Raw genomic sequence first — 17,830 nt, forward strand, 5'->3', positions numbered from 1 at the left:
ATTGACATAACCTGAACTTTCTCATAACCCATTGCCAAACAAGTCCGTTCTGGTGTTACCCGGGCTTTATTCAAATTGCACAAAGGGCCACTAATAAAGGCCTTTTTAGTGCAAACACTTAGGAAGTCAGTGAGAGCATCTTTCTGTTTATTCCCAGCATCCAGCGCTGATTGTAGGTGCCTTTCAGTGACTTAGACAGGCTATTTTCAATTAGCAACTTTAAATCCAAAATGAGCGCTGGTTTTATGGCTATTGTATTATTGGTAGTGTGTTTAATAGTCAACCTTTTGGTGGTGGGTTAATTGAACGGTCTATTTGCCCAGTGCTCTGCCTGAAATTGTCGAAGTTTGACGTTTGGCTTAGGCAAATTTCCCTTTTTTACCATCAAAATGGAGAACACTTTAAAGCAACCACCTGTTCATTCCACCCGCCCACTATGTTGGTGAGGTAAATATACATACACTTGAATTCTGTAAAGAGGGGGGGGGGGGGGGGGGGGGTTGTTAACGCTGACCTGCAAGCCTTTCTTCCTCCAGAGTAGAGCCAGGTCAGCAGACAGGCTCTGCTGACCTGGCGGTGACTTCTTGGTATGCATTATTCATGAGGCTTGGCCGCGTGGTTCACCCCAAGACTATGCTGAAGATATTAAGGCCGCAAATGCCTATTTAAATGCAGCGCAATCACACCAAGTGACACGAGGGAAGAAAAGACACAGGGATTTGCGGAAAATGGGCAAAGGTTGGCAGTTGGATTTTGTTGTTTTTGTTTTTCTTTCAGTTATTTATTTTATAACTTTGTCTCACAAGTCAGTGATTTCTTCACAATTTGAATATTTTCCCATGCTCAGCCCCCCCCCCCCCCCCCCCCCCCCCCCCCACACACACACACACACATATACATAGCTCTCTCATGCCCTTCCAATAAATCTACCAAACACAGCAAAACACACCCCACTTACTCCTACACAAAGCAGCCGCTCTCACACAGACACACACACACCTTTGCAGCGCAATGGGAAGGAGAAAAAGGGCCGATCGCATTAGTTACTCACCTCACTCATCATCACCAACACACAGGCTGTAAAGCCAAACTCAGCGCCTTTTGACAGTTTGGACAGGTTCAAAGGAGCAGCAAGTCTCTACACATAATACACATATTACACATAATACTGAAAAGAAGCGCGTCTGTACACTGGAGCTGCCCTGTGTACATAAACGGGAAACACACACACACACACACACACCAAAAACAAAGGAGCCCATACAAAGCCATTGCTGCGCCTTCCCATGTCATAGCCTCTCTCGCTTACCCGGACAAGAAAAGGAACTACTTTGTGTCACGCGTGTCATGTCCTGTCCCTGCGTGTGTACAGGTTATGGAGCTATAGGGAGAGTGTAGGCTCTTGGTGCTAAAGGGAGGTGTTCCTGCATCATCACTAAAAGGAGGAAATTGATGAAAAATGAAATAGGGAGGTTTTTTTTGCCTTCCTGTTTACCGAACTGAAACTTCCTCAAGGACCTAGGCCGCTCCCTAAACGCTCGTGTGTATGTATTTATAAACCAACGGAAAAAGGAGGAACATAATAATAATAATAATAATAATAATAATAATAATAATAATAATAATAATAATAATGATAATAATAATAAATAAAACAAAATAAAACGGACCTACATTAAATTACATTACATTACATTTAAATAAAATTATTTTAAAAATAAAAAATCTTCCTTATTTCTCTGTTTTTGGAATTACGTTCGACTGTGCTTAACTGCGCCACAAACTAAAAATGGCTTGAAATAAAAACCATTGCGATTCTGGGAAACATTCTATTATTTTAAGGTAATTAATCAACTACATTTTTTTAATTAAAAAAGGAATTCATTTGTTTTATCAGATAAACGTTTACAGTGAGGGAAAGAGCCTTCTTGCTTCACTCCCCTATCCCAGTCTTCCTCCCTCAACCGGTGCTTCAATAATTTATGGCATCCCAAACATGACTTTAAATAACATTCTTGTGACGCTCGTGAAAAATCATTGCGATGGCGAAGGGCAGCGCCAGGAATCCCCAGACTGAAAATACATCGGGCCAACCAGCCAGCCGGACTTACTTCGCATGTAAAGTGAACATAATAAATGAGAGTTTGAGCGGAGAGGGGGACTTCCGAAAAGTGGAATTCTCCTCTCTTATTAGAGCAGCACAGAGGCCACAGGATTAACTCTGTGGTGGTGGTAGGTAGGAGAAATAGGCTCGTACTTGAAGGAGCCTTGTATGTATAAATATTGTAAGAATAGGTTTAGTTCAGGTTTACTTCCACTGCAAAACACTTTGTAAAACAGAGTGGAGAATACTTCCTTTGAGAGGTTTTATTAGATTGAAAAAGCAGACAAAATAACTGCTTAAAAATAAAAAAAATCAAACTACAGCATAAAAAATCCTTCTGTGAACAGATTACATTTTGTCAGAACATAAACAGCGTATCTTGGCCTTGTTCTGCTTTATTCCAAATTATGGTTTCTTAATGTGACATGTTTCTATTAAGCGTAATAATAACTCTAAACAGATATGAATTTTTTTAGCAGACAGCATTTTCTCTTGTGCCTGGGAATCATCTTCCTCATGTTGTCACCGTCTTCAATGAAGAAATCTGTTCATTTTATGGAGTTATTATGGCGTCGCTGACGCCATGGCGATCTAGACCAGTGGACACTGACCTCTCAAAAAAAAAAAAAAAAGAACTGATAGAAACAAGCTTGGACTTGATATGTATCGAAATTTGAGCTTCAGTTAAACAATTTACACGATGGCTCAAAGCAACAGGGTGAGTGCGTGCACGGGGCAGAGGATGGCTCGTGTGACAGCTTCAGTCCCACTCTAGACAGAAGAAGAGCTTGATTTGGAGGGTCGGAAAAAGAGCTATACAGTTACCACTCTTCTCCTAGTTTACTCACAACACGACCAGCTTGTATATTTCTTGATAAAATTGTACTGGTGTTCACCAACTAAAGGTTTAAACTACGATTTTCCGTGTCACAAATAAAACAAATGTACAATCCTGTTCATTTTAGAGGATAAACTATGGCTATATGCTATAGCGTGCTAAATCGATTAGTTCGCGTTGTATTTTGTGTGAATCTTATGTTCTGATTGAATAAATCATGTTTGTGTCATCTACCTTCGTTAACATTTCCTTAAAATATGCAATAATTCTGTTCTGTCAAGGACCCGTACCAGAACTCATTTCTTTACGAGTATTTATTTGGGTATCCGGTTAACTTAAAGACTGATAGAGGCTTGCTAGCTTAAGTAAAGCTATCATGTTTTGGTTTGGTTAAATCTAAAGTTATATTTTCATCAAGGGTGCTTTAGTGTCATGTGATGAACGCTTAGCTCGTATTAGAATACATGTCTGATGTTGCATTTTTAAGCGTCTGTATTTGTGTCAACAATTTCACCAATATTCGCTCCAGCGCCTGCACCTGTGAAAGTTGGTAACACTTTGGTCAGAGTAAAATAACTAGTTTGGGGTCTGGCAGGTTTGGGTTAATTTACCAGCATTTCCGTGTGTGTGTGTGTGTGTGTGTGTGTGTGTGTGTGTGTGTGTGTGTGTGTGTGTGTGTGTGTGTGTGTGTGTGTGTGTGTGGCGTGTGGCCCAAGCCCCGGCGTAAAACCAATACCTCTAAAGACTTAGTTGGCGAGCCTTGTTTTCATCTACAAAGCTGTTTCACACACATGCATCCCGCATTAAAAATAGAAAAACATGGGGGCAAGGTCTTGTCCCCAAGAACGCCTATCAGCACAGCCTGTGTATACACGCCTGCGTGTTCTTCTCCATCAGTGTAGTGGCTGATTTTAACAACTCATAATCATTTACAAAATCCATTTTACGCACACTTTGGCCGTGGGTAAAAATGTTATTTGATCACAGAATGAACGGAGTGAACATATGAGTCACAAGAGTTTTATGCTTTCAAAGATCACATAAACCGAAATCTGCAACATTTGCTGTTCGGTGTGATTTCATTAGCCTTTCAGCTAACGTATTATCAAAATAGTTCAAGTAAATTTGAAAATGCAAAATAGAAGTGGTAAAATAGCGCGCACAGGTTTTCCGTCTTATTTTCCTAAAGTTCAGCATATAACCCACATACACACAGATTTAAAATCACTGTATGAATTTAGTCTCTTTGTGTTTATTGCCAACCACCTCTCCCCACAGTAAACCAAGTAGTAATTACCATTCTTACTTTGCGCGTCATCATTATGCACAAAATGAAACGCGTATATGCGGGGATACTGGCACATACAAAGACAATTCTAATCTTGCGTCATCTGTGAGGTAATAACTATCGGACGTCCCGAACCGGCGACGACAAGGACTCTCCGAGTCTCTCCGAGTCCTAATTGTCGCTGGCAAATACACCGGAGCTTGGCGGCACTCCGCCAGCGCATTAATACCCTAGAACTACATAGTGAGTGACAAGGTAATTATACCCCCCACCTCCACACCCTCCCCCGCTCTCTCTCCCTTTCTCTGTTTCTCTCTCTCTCTCTCTCTCTCTAACACACACACACACACACACACACACACACACACACACACACACACACACACACACACACACACTTTACCGACTCCTCTCCCCACTTAGCCCCCACTTGCAGACAGCCGTCACTACTTACTGTGCTGTGAGTCCAAGCTCTTTCTCTCCGGCGTCCACAGAGCAAAGCAGAGCGGAGATCAACGGTCTCTGAGTGTATTGTGAACCGGAGCTGGAGTAGCGGCCAGTAGTAGTGGCCTGCTCTCTCTCACACACACATACTCCCTCTCTCCCTTTCTCTGTCTACTTTACTGACCTCTTTAGGATCCCCGTGAAGCAGTTAAACCGTCACTTGCTTTGGAGAATGCGAAATATATAGTACATTGTCAACTCCCCAAAACCATAAAACTAAGCTTATGGGACCCCACGTGACTGCAAGCGAACCAGTGAGAGGTATCAGTCTGAGTCCAGGCTTGACCTTTACGATCCAACTTGGAGATAAAAACCCTTATTTGTTTGACATGTAAATGTCAAAGCCGCCTTCTTTTTTCTACAGTTTAGCCCAACGTAGAAGGAGGTTAGCTTTAAAAATATATCTCAACACACACAGAGGAGAAGCAGGAGATAGAGGCTGTGTCCAGCCCCCACCCCAGCAACTCAGAAGGAAAGCCTTGTAGGAGTAGGGAAACGGCAGCACCATGAGCCGGTGAGTTTAAAAGTTCAGTCGCTTGTTTACAGGAGAGGAAACTTAATTTGCCCGGGAGTAGCCTTCGTTCGGGCGGAAAGGAGAAAAAGTGACCAATTTGTCCACCGCGGGTAGTTTGTTGTCTTGTCAGAGTTGGTCAGCAGAGTCGAGAACTGATTTGTGAGTGTGTGTTCTGTGTATACTTGTATTTGTAATTCTCTCTGTTCTATGTGTGTGTTGACCACTTTTGATGTTCATCACATATAAAAGAAAGAAAAAGAAACTGTCAGTAAACCCAGTGATTCTGTTTGTGCGTGCGTGCGTGCGTGCGTGCGTGCGTGCGTGCGTGCGTGTGTGTGTGTGTGTGTGTGTGTGTGTGTGTGGCCCCCTTAGTGATTGCGCGCTTGATGCTCACAATCATGCTTGATGTGTTGCGTCTTTATGCATGGTGTACCTATTGTGCATTATATGTCAGAAAGTGCGTTAAAAAACTACAAAAAGAGGCGAAAATAGACACTTAAACTTGGATTGAAGAGTTAAGCCAGATCTACATAATGTAAAATCAAACCACTTGATTTCAGCCTATATTGGAAGTCAGGTAAAAATAGTAAATGGTTTGATATTGTTGGCACAATACATAATACTGCTTTAGTAAATAACCACACACGCCACTCCTAACTATTGAGGCACATTGGTACAGCACCTATGGATATGCAAAGAGAGCAATTTGGTGTTCGGTATCTTGCCAAAGAAGACTTCCGCGTGCAGTTTGGAGAAGCCACAGCCACCGGTGTTTGGCAACTGATGCCAACCAAAGCCCCAGATTTGCATAAAGATATATGATATAAATATGGTATAGATGAGGTAATATGCAAAAACGATATGTGTTCGAATCACTTCTTCAGTATGTTATACAAACACACACACACACACTCACAGACACACACACACACACACAAAGCCGGTATCAATCTAGATTTCCCTTAAGCTGTTTGTGGAACTGTTTCTATTATGAGCAGTTGCTTCAGTCTTTCTGTTTAATGAGTACAATGAACTTTATTGGGTTTCTTGTTTGCTTTTTTTGTTTTTGCTTTTTTACTTGAAGCTACAAACAAATACAAAAAGCTCACTGGCAGACAGGTTACAGGCCTTAATGGACGGTAGCCATTAGCCATAAACACACACACTCATATAAACACGAACTCGCATACTGCACCTACAAATAGCCAACTGGTCACATTTAAAAATGTCAATATATATATATCTATATACATCATTTGAGAAGCATAGAACCGATAATTACAATTATAATAACAATATAATACAGTTCAGCTTTTTTTGAATAGTAGAGCTGTACACAACTTTTTGGATGGATAAACAGATACAGGCAAAGTGATTTATTTTAAGTTTCAAACTCGGACACACACACACACACACACACACACACACACACACACACACACACACACACACACACACACACACACACACACCCTTTCTGCTTCAAATAGCGCAGAATTTAATGGTAAGACAGCGAGTATAGTGGGTTTGGGGTAGGCGAGGGTATATACGTGCCTTACTGGATGTAAATAACTTACAATAAACGCTCACATGCTAACTTTTCTAGAAAGCACTTGGTCAGTTACAAAAATTCACACTTGACACATAAAACGATACGTAGACATTAAACAATAGGTAGGTAGCAATGTTGTAAGTAGGACATAAGGTAGGTAGCATATTTATCCGTGACTCCCCTCCTTTTTTAAAAGAGGACATCATAAAGAAACACTTTTTTTGTTACAAGAGCAAGTACCACAGTCATGATTCTTTTTTACGTTGCCCTAAAACACCAAAGACCGACATACCGAACAAATGAAAAGTGCTGCGCTGCTGTACAGTACTCTTAAGTGTTTCTGATTACATTTTGGAATATTTTTTCTTCGTCTTCGTCTTCTTCTTTTGCTGGCCTCTCTTTTGCTGTTTTCTTCAAGTTTTTTTATTTTTTTTATTTCTGGTTTGTTTCTTCCCTCCTCCAGGGAAGCGTGTACATGGTAGTATCATCTCTAAAGAGATGAACGAAGACAGATTCTGGTTTAAAACAAAGATATTTCTAGGGTTGGAAGGCGCTGCCAGCAGTGGCGAGGCTCATGCTTTTCAATTTGTTGTCCTTCTTCCACTTCATCCTCCGGTTCTGAAACCATATTTTAATCTGCCGCTCCGTGAGGCAGAGTGCGTGCGCGATCTCTATCCGCCTCCGCCGCGTGAGGTACCGGTTGAAGTGGAACTCCTTCTCCAGCTCGAGAGTCTGATAGCGGGTGTATGCCGTCCGTGCCCGTTTCCCGTCGGGGCCCGTCATATCTGAGGGTGATGAGAGGACAAAGGGCTTTTAAAGATGCGCCAACACGCGACAGAAACGGGCTGTTATTGAGTCCAAAAATAGAGTGCGCAATATATAGTCAGTATTTTACAGCGCTCTAAAGTACACTCCAGTATAAGAGAACTACTTGAAAATATCAATCTAAAGTCAGGAACGCCTCTGTTAGGGTGATGTTTTCTATGAGTCAAAGGATTCTCATAGACTGGAGCCACAGGTGTTTGTTTTATTGTATCAACCTCTAACGCCCCCACGCATACACAAGGAATTAAACTTACTGTTTTATCAAAATCACCGAGCGTAAAGGGAGACAGTAAAACTGTCCATCATCCTAACCACAACCTTTCTTGACACATTTTATTTCTGCTATTTCCATTCCACAGCCTGGGTTAAAACATTTGCTTTTATCTGTCACATTACTTTTTTTTCCCCTTTTTAACCACCCGTCTTCACCATCACCTCTCTATATGCCCCATTTTTTTACACCCTTCAGGGTTTTATTGCCCCGTCCTCTACCTCACCTTTTTAATAAAGTTCCCATCCGTAATAAAGCTTCACTTTTCAAAGGAGCAAGCCGCTTCCAAAGCCTTCCTGGCCTCACTTTCTGCTTCTTTTTTTCTTTCTTTGCCCGGCTTTGTCTGCAGCTTCCCAGCCCTGTTGAGTTTTTCTTCCCTTCGTCTCTCCCCTGACAGATTTATGACGCTTTTGTGGAATTTGCTAAAATAAAAAAGAGGAGACAGAAGGGGCAATTGTCCGGCGTTCCTGATTTCTAAAACACGAAAATGTAATGGGAATTTTCTACTAAGACGTTTTCTGGGGTGTACTGCTTCGATTTTTTTAGATCTTCATATCAGTATTTAAAACACGAATACATAATTTAAAATGAAAGCATCAATATTAACACAATGCGCACGATTAAATGCCATTCATTTGAGATTCATAATCTTGACAACTGATTTCTGACTGCCACACGAAAATATGAAATTGACGCAGTAGAAAAAAGTCTGGTAAGGTGCAGAGAAAAACGAAGAACCGTGGCTAATTGGGTATCTTCCTGCTGTTCTCGAGCATCCACTTTACACAGATCAAAGCAGCAATAATTCTGCACAATCATTAATGTGCATTTTAAGAAGCCCCGATATAGGTACAACAAGCACTGAACTGTTACCAGTCCCATGTGTCAACACGGAGGCTATTCTGCTGAACCAGTCATATGAATGTTATCGCCCGAAACTTCTAGGATACATGGAAAATAAGTTGTAAACACAAGAGCAATGTGTACCATGACTAATGTGTAGCTTTCTCATCCAGGGGAATATCTGTGGTGTCTGCGCCTCACTGCCAGTGTTGCCAGCGGCTGATCCCGTCGGACCGCCCTCCTGCTTATGCCCGGTCCTGGGTGGCGGATTGCTGGCGTGACTGGTGTCCCGGTTATGCTGCAAGTCCTCGATCTCTGGTGACGCGTCATCCAGCTCGGTGAAACGCTGCACTGTGCCGCCACCGCCGGTGGAGGAGGCGGAGGACAGGTTTGGTGAGCTGAGATTACCGCTTCCTGCTTGATCCGAGCGAGGAGACGAACTCCGGGCGCCCAGTTTTGTGCTTTCGTTGCCGGGTGACAGCAGGGAGTCCGCCGCAGAGGCGAGGGAGCAGCTAGATGGTTGTCTGAACCCCCTGTCCGGGGCCGGGGAGCCGAAACCCCGCGAGTCCCCACCAACTGAGCCGCCCCCGAAGTGTCCTCCAGCGTTGGCGGTACTGTTGGTTCCCCCTCCCCGGTTAGTGACGGTCAGGTCCATGCCATTGTAGCTGTAGCCGTAAGAGCCCGTCGCAGGGTGCATGGTGGCGGAGGAAGAATCCCTGTACGTCCCGCCGTTCATTGCGCCGCTGCTGCCTCCATAATTTAGCAGTTGATATTCGGGGCCATTTGGGTAGCGCCCCGAGAACGAGTTTACAAAATAAGAGCTCATTTAGGTTGTTTTAGAGACTTGCAGGTTTATAGTTGAGTACTAAGGGGCGCTTGATTTGTTAGATTTCTCTGGGTCGTTATAACGCTGGTACTTTCAACGATTTATGATGTATTAGTGAATTATGGCGTTGCACTGTACTTCGTTTTTAGCTATGTATGCGCCGTCCAAATATGGGGGTGGGGTGGTGTGTGTGTGTTGGATGGAGGGGTGTGTGTGTGTGATGGGGGAGGTGAGGGGTGAGGCGAGGGAGGAGAGAGAGACACACACGTAGTGAGGAAGGAGGAGGGGGACGGTCACGTGCTTTTGTTGACCAGTCGTAAATTCTCGCCGATGACTTTAGAGAGGTAATTTATGCTCTGAGGTTTCAAATGATAAAGATTGGGCGGGGGAAGCTTTCCCTCTCTTTCTCTCCGTCTCTCTCTCTCTTTATTGCTAGAGGTGTCGGGGGTGAGCTCAGAGCGCCACCTACTGCAGATATAATTTATTGTACAGAAAGAAGTGTTAAGGGAGAAAGGACACACAAGAGTCCATGACATATCCATGCTATAAAAAAAAAAAACATTGTGTGTGTGTTTGTTCATCACTCAGCTCTGTTAATTGACCTTTTGCTTAGTCTCACAATTAAGAGCCGTAAGAACCGTAAAATCAAACGTTAATAATGAACACCATGGTAAAAAAATAGTAACTAGCCTTTCTCCACATACATCTGATAGCTGTTGATATTTATCCCGGAGTTCTACCAAAAAGCGGTCTCACTGATAAAATACACGTGTTTTTTTTGTGTTATGCAGTGTTTCGACTTGCTGCACTAATTGTTTGTACCTCAACTTCCGGCACAGGTACAAAACACCAGTAGGAAATATAGTGCAAAATATCACAAAAATTAGGCAAAAATAAACAAACAAATAAATAAATAAATACATCACAGACCAAACTAAACAGTCAATACTACAAAAAATGTTTGAGTTATGACAATTCGACTGGCCTGCGACTGTACATTCTTTCTTTCTTACTGCAAGCCTTCTTTGCAGCTGCAGACGAGGAATGTTAAACCTGATCTGTGACGTCCACACTGGATGGAAATCTGCTGATTTATGATTTGTTGATTCCCGGGTTTGGGTGCATTTCAGCCGCGGGAGTGCTTGTGTGTGTCTAAGCGTTTGCGTGTTTGAAGTAGGCCTCAGTGTGCACTCGGGTGTACACGCTTTGTTGTAACTCCGGCACAGCAGCTAGAACAGGCGACAGATGAAGAATTCCAGAGCTTTGTGTGTATGTGTGAAATGATACAAATGGATGTGCTCAGTGGGGAAATGTGTGCAGTTTGCAGGCCACATTTCAGAGTCTCGGCTAAAGAAACCAGCAGTTGGAATGGGATTCATCTTGAATATTACAAAGTAGCAGGCACATTTAAAACACACGGGCAAGCACACATAACAGCAACATGGGGTTTAAAGCCACAAAAGACCCAGCTGTCACACTCCTCTCAGCACACTGCCTTTGGTATTTATAGATCAGCACAATCGCGCTGAATTTGTTCCATGAAAGAGCTCACTGAACGAAAAACATTTAAATATTTCAATAAGGCCAGTTTGAAGACAATCATAATTCAGTTTTAGCATAGAATAAAACTATCTGTCCGTCCGTCCGTCCGTCCATCCATCCATCCATCCATCCATCCATCTCTTTTCTTTCGCTCAACCTACCTATCTCTTCAGCTGCACGTGTTTTGCGTTTACTTTATGTTATATTGAATTTGTCGCATTCTGAGTAAGAATAAAGGAGGGTCAGAATTTAAGGTATGAGCCCAGATTAGAGCACATTTTGCAACCAGTGCCTGCGCACAGATGCAGTTCCTTTTATTCTAATAATCTCATTCAAAGAGCCACGCAGATTTCAATATGCTTCATTTTTGGAGATTTTGATATTTTAACCAATTATAGATTGTGGTCTAAGACAAACTCTTTCTAACTAATGTTCAGTTGTCTTAAACAGACAAATAAACAAAAAACAAACAAACAATTTTTCTTCTTCAAAATTGAGACTTTCAGTAGAGAACAGCTTTCAGTAGAGATAGAAAGAACAAAACAACATGAAACATTTCCTCTTCGTTTTTCTCTCCTTAAAATATGTTAAACACCAAGCACGTATGTGCAATATGTAAAGACGAGCCCCCCTGATTCACAGTAAAACCATTTCCACTGTGTTTAACATAGAACATCTGCCAGCACGTAGTCATACAACTGATTCAAAATGGGAACGAAATCGCCAATCGAGTCATATCCACAACACAAAAAGAAACCAACGTACACTGAATATGTCTGTGCTGCAGAATACGCTTTAATAGATTTTCTCTTGAGGTCATTTCATTGCGAGTCTCACTATATTCTCAATTTGTCTCTCAAAGTATTAAATTCAAACATAACATAACTAAAAGTATCATTAATTAAATCATGTGAAAGCTTTAGTTCTTCGCCTCGCACAGTGGCGAGGCTGGTTTTTCTAGGTGTGCTTATTAATTATTTACTACCAGCTTATGCCATCTTTGTCTTGGTAGTATTCCAACAGGATTTTTTTTTCTAAACTTAAAATGTGTATTCGTTAGATACATGCTATAATAACAGCACTTGCTTGGTATGACTTAAGACCGTCAAATAATAAATAAATAAATATCTGTTCTCTGTTATGCTTATTATGTGTGTTATTATACCCATAACTGGAAAATTCAGAAATATATCTTGAATGTTCCGAATGAAAAGCCGGCAAATGAAATCATTCTAAAGTAACTCTGATTTAGACCATATTTGTCTTTATGGTTTTCATGTTTCATGAGATAAGCTAATGTGCAGTGGTGTGTGTGTGTGTGTGTGTGTGTGTGTGTGTGTGTGTGTGTGTGTGTGTGTGTGTGTGTGTGTGTGTGTGTGTGTGTGTGTGTGTGTGTGTGTGTGTGTTTGCACCCGCATCAGTGAAACTTCCAAGATGGATACAACGCGCCGGTCACTCAGGGGACAAGTAGAGTTAAAAGGTCACGAGGACATTGTCCACTTTGTCTGCGTGAAGTGTGTGTCTATGTGTAACGTGTCTGGCTGCAGGGCTCGAGGAGAGGTCAACTTTCTCTGCCTCGCTCTGGTCATCATTTAGTTTGAGCCCGCCATCAGCAGCTCACTCTCCTCGTCGCTTTCCTTCCAGATCGTCGCGTGCGCCTGTTTGGCCGCAGCCTCGCGTTTAACACCAGTAAGAGGCTAAAAGGCTCAAGCGTGTTAAAGTTGTCCTCTAAATCATAAAATAAACCAATCTCAAATCCAGTAATGTTGAGTTTGACTAACCTTTACTGCGCGTTAATTAATGTTAGAATAAATGAAAATTCATTTCATGCCCCAAGACACACACAAACACACCCTATCCCCGTTATAAAAAATAACCTTTCTCCATAAATTCCTTTACATTTTATTAAACATTTGTCATAGGTAGTATATGTGATTACTTGACAATAACACATAACCAAAACATGTAAAAATCGATAAAATATACACTTTCCTGAATGTTTTAGGTAGTTTGGCGAATATCATCAGTAGGTTAACAACCGCAACCCCACCCAAAGCTTCAACAGGTTTCCCGATATTGAAAAATTCCCCTCAACCGTAGTTACATTATTTTCACCATACAAGGTGTTTTTCCCTTGCTTATTTCTGTACAGTTTAAATATGAACACCATAAGACATACATACCTCCAATAGTTTTTCCTCCCTTCGTGTATATGCAGAGCATACTTGCACGTGTACTTAAAGGTATTAAAGGCTACACACATTTACAAATAATAAGAAACAAAATCGGGAAGGAAACAGCCGGAAGTCAAGTTCTAAAGCCCCCAAAACAAGTTGTAAACCCTAAAACAAGTGCCTTACATGATGTCTTTGAAAGAATAAAAAATAAAATGAAATAAATTAAATATGCATAGCCATAAAAAAGTACAGTAAAAAAATCGGTAGGCGGAATGCAGCAATAAATTGTGTTTCAAAACTACTTGTGGCCTTGTGTTGGTGGCCTTTAAAAAAAGTGTTCATTCATCTATTGTATTCTTTAATTTAACGCCATGTTCCTTTCCCCTCCCAGGTTTTATCGTATCTGTCCCTTTCCACAGTTACATAACCCTTGCTATAGAGTGTTTTACAAATTATTACCAAATATAAGACCACTCAAGTACAGCCTACAGAAAGAGTTGATGTAAGAGGGATAAAAATAAATCCCCCCATTCCGTTGTTTCACCACTGCTCAGGTGAGGAAAAGAAAGAAAGAAAGAAAAAACAACAGAGAGAGAGAGAGAAAAAAATGCGGGGGGTGCTCTTGAAAAACTTGGAGGCATGAGATTAATCAGCATGTCTTCTCTTTTATTCTGCCCTTCCTTTTACGTGTCTTACATTAGTTTATTTTTGGTCCTGTTTTACTCAGTCCGTTTCTCCTCTTCATCTGCACCGTTCGCCGTAGAGGAAGAAGAAGAGGATGTAGAAGAGGAGTTGATCAGCTTGTTCTCCTTCTTCCACTTCATCCTCCGGTTCTGGAACCATATTTTAATCTGTCGCTCCGTGAGGCACAGCGCGTGCGCAATCTCGATCCGACGTCGCCGCGTGAGGTACCGGTTGAAGTGAAACTCCTTCTCCAGCTCGAGCGTCTGGTAGCGGGTGTACGTCTGCCGACCGCGTCTCCCGGGGCTACTGAAGGTCCCTGAGAAGCAAGAGACAGATACATTTGAACCAAGATAACAACACTGAGGCGTTAACTATTCTGTTAAGAAAACGTTACCAGAAAATTTCATCACATGCATATTCTATTCTATTCTATTCTACAAGTTTCCACAACAGTGCCTGTTTAGTATTATCAAGGCTATTTGCCCCCGCTTAAATTAAGAATTAGTAATGTTCACATTAAAGAACAATGCAGACGATGGCTGCCATCTAACAATGTGCGCCATCCCTTAAGGACACTGTTTTAATGTGAATTTAACATTGTTTTACTAAAATGTTTACTTACTCTGACTGCGAAGCCGCGGATTATTTTTGGCTTTGTGAAAAGTGAAAACTTGGATTTCTTATTTTGTTTAATAAAAACAATAACAATCATTCTACAGGAAAGTTGAACTTCATGGTTTATGAAACACGGAGAATAACTATGTTATATAATGTTGCTGATGGTAAGTAGCAGTAAATTCAGAAAATAAATTCCCATTGTGGTGTGTATACACCGATCTTCACTAATAAGGCAATTAAGGCAACTTCAGTTTATGTATTGATTTGAAAGTAAGAGCATGGATTGCATGCCACAAGCTATTCATATCTAAATCCAAATGACCATAAATAACTCTCCCCTCTCTCTGGCTACTATTTGCACCTTTAACTGTCATTTATAACGCGCTCTTTGTTTTCCTCCATATATATTTATTTGCGGCGAAGTATGTTACCCACCTCATCTGTCATAACTCGGAGTGTCCTGCAGGGCTTTACAAAACACTAGCTCTGCATCATCTGCTATTACTCATTCTACCCTCAACAGGCCGTTTTTCTCTCTTAAGGATGGTTTGCAGCACAGGACAGTGTTTAACACTTTAGGTTAAATCATGCAAGAGTGCAAAAGCACAAACTTTTAGGAGAGCCGACTAAATGAAACTATTTCACATTATTTCCGCCACGGTTTGCCTCACTTTCACTTTAAACTTTAGGCTATATCTATATACGATTTGAATCAACAGTGAATAACACTGTCTACGCTGCGGAGGCTCAATAAACGATAAGATAGAAAAGGTCAAAACCAATAATAGCAACAGGAAATGTGATATATCTTTATCAGCACAGAAAAGAAACGTTAGCAAAAACAAAACAGTATTTATCGCATCCTATTGGTCATGTCTCAAAGCAGAGTATGTCTGAGAGGAAAAGCGTTTTCAAAAATAAAAGATGAACTATTCAGACACATTTGAATAAACGAATGACTAATAGAGTGTGGATATTTAGACTTATCTCTGTATTTCCTCTATATCTACATCATTATTTTTTTTTATCTGCTCCTTGTTTTCCCCCACACTTTGCTTTACTTGGTAGCATCGTCACGGGTCACACAGGCTACAGTAAAAGGACCCGCAATGCAAACAAACCCGTTTTATGACGGACAATAAAATACAGCGCACATGACGGACTGACAGGTCAACAAACGGGGATCATAAAGCAGCTTCTGTGGCAGGAGGAGGGGGAAAGGAAAGGAAATCTAACAGAGGCTGACAGAGGAAACAAACGTCATTTCTATGACTGGGATCATAAAATATGCAAGAAAGAGAGGAAGAGGAAGAAGAAGACACTCACCGTTGCAGGCGTTCATCCGCTGCATCCATGGATAAATGGGCACTGACGCCGACTGTTTGTCTTCCATCGTTTCTCCGAAAAGCCCCTTTGCACTGAGCCCTACGCACTCTGTTTTACGCTGCACGCCGTCCTGACTGAGCGCGAGCTGATGCTCCTCCAGAGCGCACGGGTGTTCCTTATCCCTGTAGAAACTCGTGGCTGCAGCTGCGGCCGCCGCTGCCGCCGCTGCCGTGGCGTAGTCGCAGGCACCGGTTCCGGTCGCGCCCCCAACACCGACCCCCGCCGCTGCTGCTGTCGCCCGGTGTCCGGTATATGCTCCATTGGCCGCCTGCTGGTAGTAGGTGGATGCCGGGTACGGTTTGTCCTGGTGTGCGCCGGGTCCGCCGGTGCTGTATGCCACAGCTGCGGTAACGGCTGCTGCCCCCGGGTAGTGCCTAAGCGGGTGGTCGGCGGCGTATCCCGATGAGTAGAGAGGTATCTGACCCAAAAACGACTCTGCTGCCGCCGCCTGCCCGCTTCCACCCGTTCCCGGTAGCGTCACCGGGAAAGAGGAGTTGACAAAATAGGAATTCATCAGGAGAAAGAAGAAAAAGAGGAGAAGCCGGAAAAGAGGAGAAGAGGAGAGGGGAGGACAGGAGGGGACGAAACAAACACAATAACAACGTTCACTCGATGAAGAAGGAGAAGGAGGAGGAGTAGGCAGAGGCTAACGGCTAGCAGCTAACGGTTCTCCCTCCCGTCCTGCTTCCTCTGCCTTCCCCTGCCTGCACTTTATGATTTGTTGTGTTTTATAGCCGACAGTCCGACGGGCTGCCGCTATCACTTAGTGTATCGCAGATTGGGAGGAGGGGGGGGGGGTTGTATTAGGTGGGCTGAGTGCCAGTGTGGGACGGAGGGGCGTGTGGAGGGTGGGGGGCAACAGAGAGAACCTCTCCGTGTGTGTATGCGATCGGAGAACACGGGACGGGGCGAGAAGGGGTATCGGGTGGGGGGTTGGAGGGCAGACACCAGCTGACCTCGAACTGACCAATGGGACGCGTCTGTGCCTGGCATTCGTTCGCTGTTTTCCTTTCGTAGGAGAGGAAGAAGAAGAGGAAGAGGAGGAGGTCTGGGAACTACCGAATACACCCCCACCACCACACACAAACACGCTCTCTTCCTTTCTTTCCTTTTTAATTCGTATCTAATCTCTCTTTCTAATCTTCCTTCTGTTCCCGGTGACATTGCGCAATCACACCGGAATCCTCGACGCGTTAAATTGATTCTTTTCTCTCCCCGTGTGTCTTCCTCCGTCTGTTGTTGGACCCATAAAAACCAGCAGTTCTCACACGTATGCGCGTTTTCCCCTTGGGGTTGGGAGAGAAGGCAACCGAATAATAAAATATGTTTCCCGGCGCTTTGGAGATAATACCGACCGCATTAAAATGAATTTGTGGAGCGTAAATCACAGCCGGGAACGTGCGCGCGTCTTGTGTGTGGTGCAGTGTGTGTGATGCTAGTATTAGATTCAGCCTACTATATAATATGGGCCATGTAATTGGAGTGTTGTATATTTGCAATTGGTATATCTGGTGATTGGGTAGTTTATGTCCCCTCTTCGGCCAGTGTGTGTGTCCTACTCCTATCGCAGGCTGCTATTTTCTAAAGCAGAAGACTAATTTAGTAATTTGGAAGGGATTTTCGGCACATAATCTGATAGTTAGAAATGTAGAAAAAAATATATATATATATATATCCATATATATCCATATATATATATCCACACATACATATGCTGCTATAAGAGTACCATAAGACTATTCAGTCAGAAAAATGTAACTCCTATACTGTGCCAGAGGGTGCTGGGTCTGATCAATGTGTGCAGTGATTTATTATTTTCCTTTTTTCTTCTCCGGTGACACTGATTAGCCTGAAATGT

The 17,830-nt window shown here is 42.6% G+C and overlaps 3 protein-coding genes across 7 annotated transcripts in view; all 3 read right to left on the reverse strand.

The window, feature by feature from the left end:
- Positions 1-17,830, reverse strand: part of hoxb3a (homeobox B3a) — a 79,092-nt gene that overhangs the window by 53,491 nt on the left and 7,771 nt on the right. For 2 of the 5 annotated variants that reach the window (XM_085403075.1, XM_085403071.1), the window contains exon 1: positions 4,685-4,954. The exons of the other annotated variants lie outside the window; for them this stretch is intronic. The gene's annotated coding sequence lies outside the window, so the exon portion shown is untranslated. Of the gene's footprint in view, positions 1-4,684; positions 4,955-17,830 lie in introns of those variants that run through there. 5 annotated transcript variants of the gene reach the window in all.
- Positions 6,628-12,287, reverse strand: hoxb5a (homeobox B5a). The gene is made up of 2 exons (XM_085403090.1): positions 8,884-12,287; positions 6,628-7,585 (listed from the first exon to the last, which is right to left on the reverse strand). The coding sequence occupies exons 1-2, from the start codon at positions 9,563-9,565 to the stop codon at positions 7,338-7,340; spliced, it is 930 nt and encodes a 309-aa protein (XP_085259216.1). The 5' UTR covers positions 9,566-12,287; the 3' UTR covers positions 6,628-7,337.
- Positions 12,414-17,517, reverse strand: LOC146670948 (homeobox protein Hox-B6a-like). The gene is made up of 2 exons (XM_085403091.1): positions 15,913-17,517; positions 12,414-14,284 (listed from the first exon to the last, which is right to left on the reverse strand). Exons 1-2 carry the CDS (start codon positions 16,484-16,486, stop codon positions 14,004-14,006), a joined length of 855 nt encoding a protein of 284 aa, XP_085259217.1. The 5' UTR covers positions 16,487-17,517; the 3' UTR covers positions 12,414-14,003.

Source organism: Rhamphochromis longiceps, linkage group LG4 (assembly GCF_057381845.1).
Source record: "Rhamphochromis longiceps isolate RC_006_pf linkage group LG4, R_longiceps_female_GT1.1, whole genome shotgun sequence".
Classification (NCBI taxonomy): Eukaryota; Metazoa; Chordata; class Actinopteri; order Cichliformes; family Cichlidae; genus Rhamphochromis; species Rhamphochromis longiceps.